We start from the raw sequence: 13,867 nt of genomic DNA on the forward strand, positions 1-13,867 counted from the left end.
GAACAACTATAAATCAATTTATTTTAGCAAATTTCATTTAAACTATTACTCCTACGAAGATAAATATCATAAAATACTTTATAGCTCATTAAACTTGCTTTAATTTGAGTGCTAATTGACATCTGTACGTCAAATGGTTTTTGAGGTATAGATTTTTCAAAATAAATTCACTAACTACTGATCTTTCAGTACATCCCCCATGCAACATTTTTATGAAATGTTGCTTTTTAAAAAGCTATATCTCGAAAGCTATTTAACGTAAATAACTCTATTAGGGCTCATATTTTAGCAAATTTGCTCTTCTTTAAACGACGTTCCCTTAGGTTTTCTTCTTTTTGAAACAGAATAAAAAATTAGTTTCTTTTATCGCTCGAAACAGTCGCCATTTTTTATTCCCCCTACCTATACTTGGCAAACTTATGAATTTTGACTATTAATTATACATAGTTTTCATTAAAGTAATCAAAAATTGGGGTGAGATAACTAACTTTTAGTGACTCTGTAAAAGAGCCTTGTTTGTCATTTCAAAGCCGGTGCTTTAAAAAATGGAGATCAATTGAATTTTGAACAATTTAATTACTCTCGAACATTTTTGTTTAAAATACACATTGTATTCTAATAGAAAATTATTCAGTTTTTCCTTAGACTACACAATAGATATAGCAATTATTCTTTAAAAGAATATTCATTTTATTCTTCAAGAACCAAACATTTTCTCTCATCTTGTTTCATTTATTGATTAATATCTTTAAAATTACCAACAGTACATGAGCAACTATCCGTTCATTTATTTAAATAGATTAAATTCATAAAAAATAGAGCCCTATATGAGCTCCCTATGGTAAATAGTTCCAAAGATACAGTTTTTCAAAAACTACTATGTTTTTCTTAGTAACCAGAAACCTCCTTTTTGTATACTCATTTTGGAAAATATCATGAAACCTGCTACTCTTACGAACAAAATCGTTATACACTATTTTATGGGGCAGGTAAACTAGTTTCAATTTGAGATTTTATCTTTTTATTCGGGAAAAAAAAAAATTGGTTTTCTGGTACATTGTATCTCAGACTTTTTAAGATGTGCAGATGTTAGTACTTTAGCAGGAGTTGTAGTTTCCATGATTTAAGTAAAAAAAAATATCGTTACAATGAAAAATATTGGTTATAAAAAACCGTATCTCAGGAACTATTTACCATAGAGAGCTCCATTGGGGCTCTATTTTTAGTCAATTTAATCTACTTCAAAGAAGGTATAGTTGTTTTCATACTTAGAGAGAAAATGCTAGGTTTTTGAAGAATAAAACTAAAATTACGTGGAATGTATCTGCAATAGTTTAATACCTACTTCATCCCAATAGGAGGTATAGTATTTTTTTTGTTGTTTTTTTTTATTATTAAATATGAAGTGACGCTTTTGTTTTACTGTTTTATTCTAACGAATGTGGATAGCCCAGCTTGGGTATATTGTTTGTTATTAGTTTATATAAACGATATTTAACTCATAATTTTTGTAAAATTACTACAATTGATTATCTATTTCATGTATTCACAGGCTAACTCTATTTGTACGGGAGTTGGCTCATAAACAAATAGATAAATTATTATTATAGTTTAATACCTACTTTTTAAGAACATTTGCTATACCTGTTGTTTAGTCTAAGGAAAATTTGAGTAAGTTTCTATTACAAAACAATGCGTATTTAATGTTAGAGAATAATTAATTGTTTCAAAATTTAATTGGTCGCCATTATTTAAAACAAAGGCTTTCAATTACAGACGTCTCTTAACTAGAATGAGCTAAACGAATAAGGTATCCCTACCCTGGAGATAGGGCAAGCCATAGTCCATCAGGCTGACATATCAGCACATAAAAGGCGAAGTAATGAAAATTAGCTATAACTGTCGGAATGCTTTATTATTTATTACAATTGGTTTTAGCTTAAAAAATTATAATTTTTATTAAATTAATTCGGGCGGGATTCTGACCAAATCACCTCCTTGCACAACCGTGGGTCTAGTAACAGTACTTCCTTACAAAGTACTGAACTCCTGACCCTTCATGGGTGGTAGTGGGACAGATTTTAATTTTTTTTTTTATTAAATTAATAATTTTATTCACTATCCCACCCACAATGGCAATTCACTTTCTAGACCTTACTAGACTCGAAAGGAAATATACAACAAAGAGAATTCGCGATGGCCAGTTTTTAAACGGATATGGGATTATTTTCATAGGTGAGTTCCGGTTCGGTTATACGACCTGAAGGGCGTGGAGATGAGAAAGGGAGGAAATACTTTGTTCCAGTTGCCAAATATAAGTATCAGGTTCCTTTTATGTCCTCGAGTGTGAATTACCTACATCAACAAACTAACCGTGTAAGAGCAACTTACAGAAATTTTGAGACGAGTTTAGTAACCTTTAATTCTATATAAAAATATACGCTCGCCAATTTCTTGTAATTGTAGCAAAAAAGCGCCATATTTTTTATACATAAAGTTCTTTCGCGTTAAGTCCAATCTTGATAGTTAACTGAGTTTGAAGTTTAAGCTTAACGGATGCAAATATATTTTTTCACATTTATAAATTATGTATATAGAAAACATAATGCTCAATTCAAAATAAAAAGTCTGGCACGGTGCGCGCGCGCATCACATAGCTTAACTTTCCATTCCAGGTCAGTAAAATTTCAAACAAATAATTTTTATTCTGTGAGGATATTTTGTATTTAAAGAGAAGGACGAATATCAACTTTAGACCAGCCAAGAATACAACAGTTTAACATACTAAGGGTTCATGACAAGGGTCATGTGCATGTGATTGAGATGGAGTATACTCATTTTTTCCGATTGTTCAGTAGGCGAGATCTAACTACTTTTGACTGTCTAGCACAGGGTTGTTCAACTTACAAAGCCTCGAGGGCAACAATTAAAAGCAATAATTATATACTTTAAAGTTTAAAGTATCAATAAGGTTAGTATTAAAGTAAGGTAAAGTTATTAATAAAACCAAAATTAGTAATATTTCTTTATATTTACCAAGTATTTCTTATATATAAATAGGAAAAATATAAAGACAAAATATTTTTATAATTTATCAATCGATACAAAGATTGCAATAACAATTAAATTATATATTTAGTGAGAACATTTCGACATGCTGCGTCCAACAACGAACGATTACCCACCTCTAGTGGTTATCGTGAGAACTATAAATCACTACATTATTTCAACAAACTTTTAAATCAGCATATATTGTATAAGTTTGTTTATATTTTAATATACAATTTCTTTCAAAAGGAAGGCGTTTTGAAGTAATTTTTTTTATAGTAAGCTTTCGCGGCCCGTTAAGTTGGACAACCGTGGTATATAGAACTATACCGAGCATACACAATACTTTTTTTTTCCTTCCCAAAACCTGTACTACGCATACTCCGTACTGTTCATAATCAAAACTGGTTGTTGGTATAGACCTAGTATTTCCAAAATGCTGTCTCTATTTCTCCTTTAGTTAATTACCAAATCCTCTCATTGTTAATATTACTACTAACAATAAGAGGTGGTTGATTATTTCAAATAAACAAAATTTAAGGTACTTTAGTTTTGTTTCCTTTTAATTCGGTATTTAAGCTCTGTAAGACTATTTCAATGACAATTTCTATTTGATACCAAAGAATACTTGATTATACACTGCTATACCGAGTTTGATCAAAAACTCAATAAAGGCTCAAACTATTTTGGAGAAAATCGAAACAAATGTGGATAATCGATTACTTGAATTGATATTACCGGCTAGTCGATTTTATAGAAACAGTTGCTGTAACATCGCATATCGAGGATATGCCAGCCATAAATATGTAATTTCAGATTCGGGCGACTTTTCGTTTTTTAGTATGGCTGTTCGAATGGTGTAAAAACTGGAGAATCAAAATAAATCCTGAAAAATCCCACCAGATCACCTTTACTCTCCGTCGTAAACCTCTGCCCTCCTGTCCTACTGTATCCTTTCTAGATACACCACTAACACCTGTTGAGCAGATTCGATACTTAGGACTCCATCTTGACAAGAGACTTACTTGGAATCCACACACAAGACTGAAACGACAAGAAACTGCTCGTAGATTCCGATTGCTACAACACTTACTTGACAAACACTCTAAACTTCCCATTCATTACAAAAAATTAGTATACACTTCAATAATCAGACCAATTTGGGCATATGGAATTGAGCTCTGGGGCTCCACCAAACCATCAAATTCTTCCCGCATCCAATCGTTACAATCCAAAATCCTACGTAAAATCGTTGATGCTCCTTATTACGTCACAAATAAACTCATTCATAAAGACCTTAACATCCCATTCGTTGCAGATTTGACCCAAAACAGATATGCGTCTTTTTATTCCAAACTCCTTAACCATCCTAACCCATTAATTCTTAATCTTTCATCCTTAACAATCCCTGATAATCCTCCGAGGCGTCTGAAAAGAAGATGGCCACGGGACCTTCTAGTTTAAATTAATGTTTGAAGTACCACCAATGGGTGGTTCCTTCCCAAGATTTTCAAGTGTATATGAACCATACTACATATTTACCTGTTGTATTATTTTGTACAGTTGTAAATTACAATAAATAAATAATAATAAAAAAAAAAAAAAAAAGTATGGCTGTTCACATATGGTCCATCTTGCTAGACTGAGTTATTTCGACTAAAGGGAACCTAAAAGTTTATTTCCGTTGAAAATACAATTTGAAATTTTACACGATCGATATACTTTCCCTCAGTTAAATGAAAGAAAAAAACTTTAAACATTAATATGTTAAGACATACGTTAAATAGATAATACTAACGATATTTTTCATGAAATAAGTTGGAACGATAACATTAAATAATTCTGTAAACAAAAAATTGAAACTATCTAATGACTATGCTTAATACAGTACCTAGAGATTAAAAATTCCAGTTGTTGGAAGTAATATTGTACCTGATATTGAGAACTGAAAAGAAAGCATAGAATGCAAGCACAGTAAATGAGCCAGCGAAGCCATATGCATGGAGCATAAGTCCAAACCTGGAAGATGGAGACACGTTCCCCCATGATGGATAGAATCTTCCCGGCCAATTTCTCTCATCGGGGAGTTTTTCTGTTTCTGTAAAAAATTAAGTTCTTAAAAAAAAAAAAAAACTACAAAAGATTTTTATCAATTAATGATTTGAAATCGACGATATGAAATAAGTATTTAAAATTCCTGACTACCTCAGAACAAATATTTATTATAATATTGAACAGAAATAATTTAAAAATTGTGATGAGGCTTCACCCTTACGATTCACGATTTAAGAGTGAGTTGTAGAAGTGAAATTAGTAATCGCGGCCCACTAAGGCTAAATGAAAGAAGTAAACCAGAGTAAGTGGAAGTTAAGTTGAATATCGAGTTTTACATCCCACCAAGAAAGCGAAAAATTCAGAAAACATACCTGGCGCCATCTGGTATAATTCTCCAGTGAATGCAACCAAGTTAAAATTGATAGAAACAAAAGGGAGGTGATAGGCACTTGAAACTGCATACAGTTTCCCAAAATCGTTGCAGCATCATAAAATAACCAGGGAAAAAACCTAATATTCATATAATTTTTCAATAAGCCTACACACCAAAAACAGTAGTATGTACCTTTTACCTTATTGTTATTTTATGATTTTGAAATGAGTTGGAGAAGTAGTGTCTCTAGGACTACATTAAAAGGAAGGTAAAACAGAATAAGTGGAAATTCAAATCGGACATTAAGTTGAATATTGAGTTTTACATTCCCCCAAGAAAGAGAAAAACTCAGAAAACATACCTGGCACCATCTGGTAATACTCCACAGTGAATGAAACGAAATTAAAATTGATAGATTCAAAGGTCAGATGATAGGCGCTTGAAACTTCACACAGGTTATCAAATTCGTTGTGGCATCATAAAATAATCAGGAAAAAAACTTAATATTCATGTAATTTTTCAATAAGCCTAGACAACAAAAACAGCAGTATGTTCCATTTGCCCTATTGTTACTTTGTGATTCTGAAATGAGTTGGAGAAGTAGTGCATTAAAAGAAAGGTAAACCAGAATACGTGGGAATTCGGGCTAAGTCCAATATTGCATTTTACATTCCAGTAGGAAAGAGGAAACTCTGAGTACACACCTAGAGTAATTTGGTTTTCTTTCCAGTGAATTAACGGAATTAAAAATGCAGAAGGTTCACAAAGCATTTGGTTGAGCACTACAATGGATTATTTACATGGCTTTTTTTTCTTTTTAATTTTCACTTACTCTGTTTTTTTAGTTTATACAGGAAATCCAGCAGTGTGTTCCATTTACCAAATTTTATGGGGCTATTAAAAATGTCAACAAATATATAGTACATTTTTTTCGTAGAGAAAGACAGAGTCAGAAATTTTAAAAAAAATTACAAATATTTCAGGGATAAAAAAATTAGAAGGAATCCACTAAAACTGCTCTGAGCTCAGAAAAATGTTAAACTAACGAAATTTTAAGATCCTCTCACGTTGGTTTATCTTAATCCGTGTAATGAAGGATATGAATACTTAATGGTAGGATAGAGACATTCGTTCCGAGTCTTGTGCATGACGTTTATTTGCATCTTCAAGTTCTCAGCCATTTACATTCTTGGCTTCAACTCAATATAATTTTGTATACTTACCTATTATAGTATAACATTTTAAAATAAGAGAGACAAAAATAATTATTTTTCAAAACAAAAAATATCGATTTACTCTTCTCTGAAATTCCGAAAGCAATTTTCTTGTAATTTATATATGCATTTAAAAGGCTTTTTCCATGGGTAGTGAAATTAGTTGTTCTTGCATTTTCCTACATGGCGTATATTAAATTAAATATGACATTGTGAAACTAAGTAACATCAGTATTATTTAGAATAAAATATTATTATAGTTATAATAAACATTTTTTTTTTTTGGTTGTTCATTATTAAATTTAGGAAGTTGAAATTCTTAATTATATTAATGTACTTAGACTAAGTACACTGCATTATATATATTTCCTTCTTCTCTTAAATTTATTCAAACTATAAGGGATATCATGCCCATTCGTATAAACAATATGACGGTAGGAAGAAAGTTTATTCAACAATTAGTAAAGCTGCTTACTTTATAATAACTATTTTTAATTAACAGTTCACGTAATTACGTTGGCCCACAATAAAATACCACTTTGATTATTACATTTAAGATTCAGAAATTCGTAAACTTATATTAAACCTAAATTGTACTCGCTGCGACTTTATAGGCCGTACATGAACGGATGTTTTAGGCGGGCTACGAATTTTCGGTCCAACCCCCTGACCTGAATAATTTGAGACGTAATATAACTAGTACACATAGTTTAGTGGAATTTCAAGCCCCTCCGTATTCCTAGTGAGCATTTTCCATGCCATAACTGATAAACCGCCTTCAGCGGACCCGGCAACCATTCTTATAATGCCATCCGGCAATGCAAAACGACTAAAATAGCCGGTATATTTACTTGTCATCCATTTTGCATATATGTGTATGTTTTATTATTTATTTTTAGGAGGTAAGAAAAAAAATAGTAGAATTGTATTAGATGGGTTTTGAACACCTTCGAACGTGGTAATACGTATCGACCTCCTCCGAGAAGACTGCTTCCGATACAAGATGAAGGGAGGCAGATCTACAGAAGAACCGAGTAGTGAGGACCGGTGAAGACCCTGGGAGATGAAAGAGGATCCTACTATAGAGTTCATAATGCCAGATCCACACATTTACAACTAGACGTAAATCAAAAATACCCAGAAACGCTTAGTAAACATTCAAATAAACAAATGTATAGATCAATTATTTTATCTTGTGGGAGGCAATCCTCACGGTGAAGACCCTAGCAGATGAACCTGCGGTAGAACTTATAATGCAGGATCCACATGTTTACAACTAGCCGTATATCCAGAATACCTACAAACGCTTAGTAAACAAACAAAGGAAATAAATTTATGGATAACACACTATTCCTTGTATAGGAAAGATGCATGACGGACTCCAAGAAAACAGTGGGAGGGAAGAAGGGTACAGCGGCTGCTGACAATAGAAGGACAAAAAAAAGGTCAGCCACTGAACTGAAGAAGGAAAAAAAAACAGCTTTGTGCCCAACTAATAATAAAAAATGAAAACAGTTTTGATTGCAGCAATGGGTTGTAACGCGGGCATTTGTAGCTTCTCACTGCTCCAAACAACCGCAACCGTATTGTCAGTCAGGTTAGGATTTTGAATAAATAAGTAAACATAATTCCCGTCTCAAACGTTAATGAAATCACACATCCCTTTGATTGCAGACATATTGCATTTTTCTTGCCTCATTTTCTGCGATAATAATTTGATTCAGTAATAAGAGCAACACTTAAGTACTTTAATAACTTAATAAAGTTGTAAATAAAATTTTCTCTACAGAGTCTCTTTCTTCCACTTGTTTAAAGGATATAAGTGATTCTTGTAAGAAGGGCGATTTTAGTGACACTGCTGAATCTAAACAAAAATTATGGGTGGTAGGATGAAAAAATTATTAGCTGACATCCTATTTCTTCCCTGATATGAAGCGTCTGATACATTAAACGACCTTATAAAAGTATGTTTATTTGATATGTCACACATAAACAAAGTCAGTGACATGGTCGTAATCAGGCCATTTATTAAGTATTGAACCTTCTAAACTTAACAAAAATAGGTGAAAGGTGGCAAGAAATCTCTTACTTTCATTTCCTAGCATCTCTACCTTTCGTTTATGTTTGGAAGTTTTTATTAGAAGTGAACGTCTCGAACTTTGCAACTAGAAAGTAAATCCGAAACAGTAGTTATAAAAAAATTTACTCTTGTCATTTTGAAGATAAATTTAGAATATTTTTTAAATAGAATTTCCAGAAACAAGTAGGTTTTGATATGATTTGTGCCTCAGTCTCCTGCCATCTGGAGACCAGGGATCGTCAATGCGATATATTTCAGGTTATTTATGTGGCTTTGTTATGTTTTAAGTACATATCAGAATATATATTTGTGTATTTTTATTGAACTCTTTGAGGTTAACAATTACGTTGTTAATTTTATCAAGTTTGAACTTGTAAGTTGTGGGATAGTTCAAAATGGGAAGTCAGAAACGTTAGATTGAACCTTACTCAGGATGATCAAAATATAATTGATTTAGATTTCTTGAGCTTATTATTTTTTTCTCATTCTACTAAAAAAAAACACTTGCATTTGACTTTTGTCAATGAAATATAATAAGAGTAAACAGATATGGGTAAAAAAGTAGTCTAATTTAATGGTTTAATTTCAGTGATTCATTTTTTTAAAAGTGGAAACGATGTAGTACCATTTTTTATTTTTTTATTTCTAAAGGCTTGATATATGTTTTTTTAAATAACACTATATAATAATTAACTGGAGTAGCTCGTTTAGTCAATCACGTCTTTTTATCAATATCTTAATTTTTATACTTACAATTGTTATTGTTAAAATGGACTCTGATCTTTAAAAACTAGTTTAAAAAATTAGGGTTTCTTCTGGGAAAGAATAGGAATAAAAAAATTTAAACTGCTTTTTACAATTATCATAAGTTTAATGACGTCTAATATTAAATAATAACAAATGGTACTCAAGTGATACAGCAATTAACAGGCCTTAGGTATTGATTAGCTCTGTAATTCTTAGTCCCATTGTTACTCATAACCGCCTACGATAACTTTGTAAAAAATATTTATTCATGTAGCTAGAAAGATTAGCATAAAAAAAAAAAAAAAATTTATAGCCATACATTAATTGAATAATATGGACCATAAACTTAAAGTTTACATACTCCAATCTTACATTATTCGTGAGAAAATGAAGCCTATGATATTGAGATATTTAGTATAATAATGAGATATTTAGATTGAGTAAATAGCGCGAACCAAACCGGGTTTGAATTCCCATCATTTTGAAAATAGTTTACAACTTTGTGGACTCCAATTGGTTTAACATTCTTTACGAAGAGCGATCTTCATACCATTTAAGTGAGGACAAGGGAGATTTAACAGGGTCTCAAATCTCATAAGAGGTGTAGAAATCATTTCAAGTTTGGAAAACAGGTCAAAATAATAGTTTTAACCAACGATAAATTGGGATTAGGCAACAAAAATAAATTATACCAGATAATGAATTCAATTCAGAACTTTGTAATTAGTGCAAAGATTTAATAACAAAACCAAAAGCATGTTTATAAATAAGTGAAATCACAACATATATTATACTGTAGTCATATCCAACAATATTTGAACCATTAGTTGTGACTTAAAAAATAATATCTATCAACTATTTACAAACAGATTAAGTGATAAAAAAGAAAGAACGTACGTGCTAAAACCCAATTTAACTTAATAATTCATTTTATGACACAATACACATATTTTTTAAACCAGTAAATAGTGCGGACTAAATTATACTGATAAAGAATGAAGTATAATTGTTAATTGTTCGTTTATGAATTGAAACCTTAACAAATAAAGAAACATACACATAGACAAATTAAAATAGGAAAAAATCGTTCTTGTTCTATCTATATAAAGTTCATAGATGAGATAAACATGCCAGAAAACATGCAATTTTATTAAACTTTTGGTGAGGAATCTGAGATTGGGAACAAAATTGGTGCATAAGATTGGAACTATAAGTTATAAAATAAAATTAGACTCGTTGCGATAAGTATTTATTATAATTTTTTTTTTTCATTTTACCTAACAAGTTAATTACATGCAAAATCCTTACCATTTTCATACGAAAAATCCCAATCAGTAACGTTTTCAAACATTATTCAATATGACCTAAATTAAATTAGAACAATGTTACATTTTGGATGAAAATTTAAAATGAAGAAAGATCTGTCACAGTTTGCCTGTGTATACTAAGTGTTCCATATTTTTCAAAATTTAAGTCATATAATGAACCTTTAAAATTCTTGAACACAATTGTTGTGCTTATCATGCTTTGAAAATAGAAATTACAAACGAAAATGACACAATAGGGAACGTAACGTAAGTTCAGCGCGGCCATTGAATACTAAGCTAAACTCGGTTCGGTGATAAGCAAGCGTCAGTTCGATGATCGATTGTACACAACTCAAGCATTCACCACTTATCTTTGGGATAAAAATGAAAAAGTTGTGTAGAGGAAAAATAACGAATTCTAAATATTGGTGAATTGTTTAACATTCTAGCAAATAAAGAGAAGAAAATCGTTAACCTATTATCAACAATCGAAGTGGTTAAACTCGATTCAAGCAACAATTTCAAATGCTTTTATTGATCTCATGAAACTTTATATCAACTTCCCATAGGTACATTTTGCTATGATATCCAGTATGCTTCCTTCGATGAGCAATTAGTTAAGAAGTATGCAGATCAGTTCGGAAAAATAATTGTATTGCCATATTATTAAGATTTAACTGAGTTAATAGTATCATAACCTCGTCAATTCCAAAGCTGTTCAAGATAAATGTACTTAGCTTTCTGACCAAAGTTCAGAAAGTTTTAATACGAGCTTTAATGAAAGATGAGTTTTTATTTAAAGAAGGAATGAGTTTTTTTTTTCAATAATAAGTCACACTTATTTGTTAAAGACATTCAATACAGAATAACGTTTTAGCTATCTCTAATTTAAACAATCCGTCTCACGAGCTAAAAAAAAAAAATCCATAGGCTAAAAGTAGTCCAATATGGTTTTAAGGGTTAGATAGTTATTTCCATTTAAAATTACAAAATCACAGCACATGCAATAATCCTTAAAAGTCTTTAATTTTTTTTCAAATAACGAAATAGAATGGTTATAATTGGGACAAATAAAAAACAAAAATTTCAACATCGTAATAAAATATGAAAACTGAAAAACTTTTTGGTCTTGAATAATTAAAAAAATGAAATGAACCTCAAAGCAGAATGTGCCATTTCACTCTTCAGTTCATTTTATTCATGTTAGTCTTTAAAGTGAACATCTTTCCTGTTTACATATGTTCCTTGTCTTCTGTTTTATTATGTACTTACCTTCAGTAAATACCAGCTTTTCATAGCAAATTCTTGAAAGATAAAAATAATTATTTAAGGACTTACAAAGAGCATCACTATTGGCCTGAGATTATTTAAATGTTTTGAAAATTGAATCATTAACTGGAATAACTTCTTATATTACAAGTCACTGAGAAGCCAAAGAATACAAGTGAAATATTTTGTACCTGAACCAAATTAATAACTATAGCATAAAATTGTAAAATAATCATAATTGCTGAACTTCTCACTCATTCAATTAGGACTTTTTTAAAATAACCAAATGGAGGAATTTCAGTCAAAGTCAATAAACCCCTTTTGGAAAGGTTTAATTTATGAAACAAAGTCTAATTTATCGATTTTTCAAAAGTGAATGTATTAACTTTTGATTGAAAAACTCAAATATTATTTCTAATTTAAATATTACAATAACATTCTATAAGTACTGACTAAATATTATAAGTCAATAATTTCATTATTGGGAGGTGTCCTTCATTTTGTAAAAAAAAATTAATTTAAAAGGAAACAATTAATAAATATATTGTAAGCATTGTACTAACCTACACTGAACTGTAGTTTCTAGGAATTCGCCACTTAAAGGATGTGTGAATCTCATCCTTAAGAAAAATTTAAGTTCCGAGGTTTAATTATTTTTTCTGGGATTAGGATTTATAATACAATAACTTAAATAGTGTAAGTGGTTATAATTGTGAAAACATTTTTTCCTAACAAAAAATAGGGCTCCCACGCCTTTAGAATTCTTATATCCCAGTCCCAGTACTCTTTCATAGCAAAAATGGAAAAAAAGTATTGAAATTAATATACCCAAAGGAAGAAGTTTTTTGGTTAAGAATAGGCAGTAGCTATTTTCCAGTTTAAACCATTCAGAAAAGGCAAGCTGTTACTCCTTCCCAAAAACTCAATAGAATTTCCCTTAAATATGTCTAAGCTCTAGTAGTTTGGAATAGTACCACTTTTCAAACAGCTCATATACCAAAGAAACTATTAATGCATTTCTAAAATATTGTGTGCTTAGTTCACAAAATATTTATGTAACTTAATAATACTGACCAATGAAGGTATATATGAGAGGTAAGTGCAATTAATTTATGTTCATTTAAATAGGTAATAAAATCCTCGAGAACTCAACTAAGTTTGAACTTAAATCATGCAACAATTTATAATAGAGGAAACAAACCAATATAAATTACAGAAAATAAATAACAAGGATTACTAAGAACATTTTATTCATTTTTCCAAATTTGAACAGTTTTGCTACAATATAATGAAAACCACAAATGACTAAGTCTTGTTAACATTATGAAACTTAATATATATATTTTATATATGTATACTATTTATTGAATTCTGTTTCTTGATTTTAAATATATAAATATATATTAGGACTGTAAAAAACAAGCTTTTTTGAATTAACCTAAGTTCAGGATATAAATTACTTACATTAAAACAAAACTAAAAAAGAAAAAAAAGTGATGACATCAAAAACGATGTAGCCTTTGTATAAAGTTTAAAAATGATCATCTTGTAAAATTTTTATCATTTTTATTATCAATTTCTCCAATAAAGATGACTACCTATTTACACACTATTCATAGTTCTCTTGAAACATATCAAGAAAAACATTATTTATAAAACCTAATTTAATTACTTAATGACTTAAATTAATTAAAGGAGAAATAATCATTTCATTAAAAAAAATTACATTAAAATAAAAAGTTATCTGACCGCCAATCTGACCATAACTATTTAT

The 13,867-nt window shown here is 30.3% G+C and overlaps 1 protein-coding gene across 1 annotated transcript in view; it reads right to left on the reverse strand.

The window, feature by feature from the left end:
* LOC106691611 (uncharacterized) overlaps window positions 1-11,107 on the reverse strand; it is a 28,424-nt gene extending 17,317 nt beyond the window's left edge. The window contains exons 1-2 of the mRNA XM_014437439.3: window positions 10,826-11,107; window positions 4,981-5,146 (exon numbers count right to left, since the gene is read on the reverse strand). Of these exons, the coding sequence (XP_014292925.1) occupies window positions 4,981-5,146; window positions 10,826-10,868 (209 nt within the window). The 5' untranslated portion in view covers window positions 10,869-11,107. The remainder of the gene's footprint in view (window positions 1-4,980; window positions 5,147-10,825) is intronic.
* Between the last annotated feature and the right edge of the window lie 2,760 nt (window positions 11,108-13,867).

This window comes from Halyomorpha halys, unplaced genomic scaffold (genome assembly GCF_000696795.3).
Source record: "Halyomorpha halys isolate HHAL.00 unplaced genomic scaffold, Hhal_1.1 Scaffold2538.1, whole genome shotgun sequence".
Classification (NCBI taxonomy): Eukaryota; Metazoa; Arthropoda; class Insecta; order Hemiptera; family Pentatomidae; genus Halyomorpha; species Halyomorpha halys.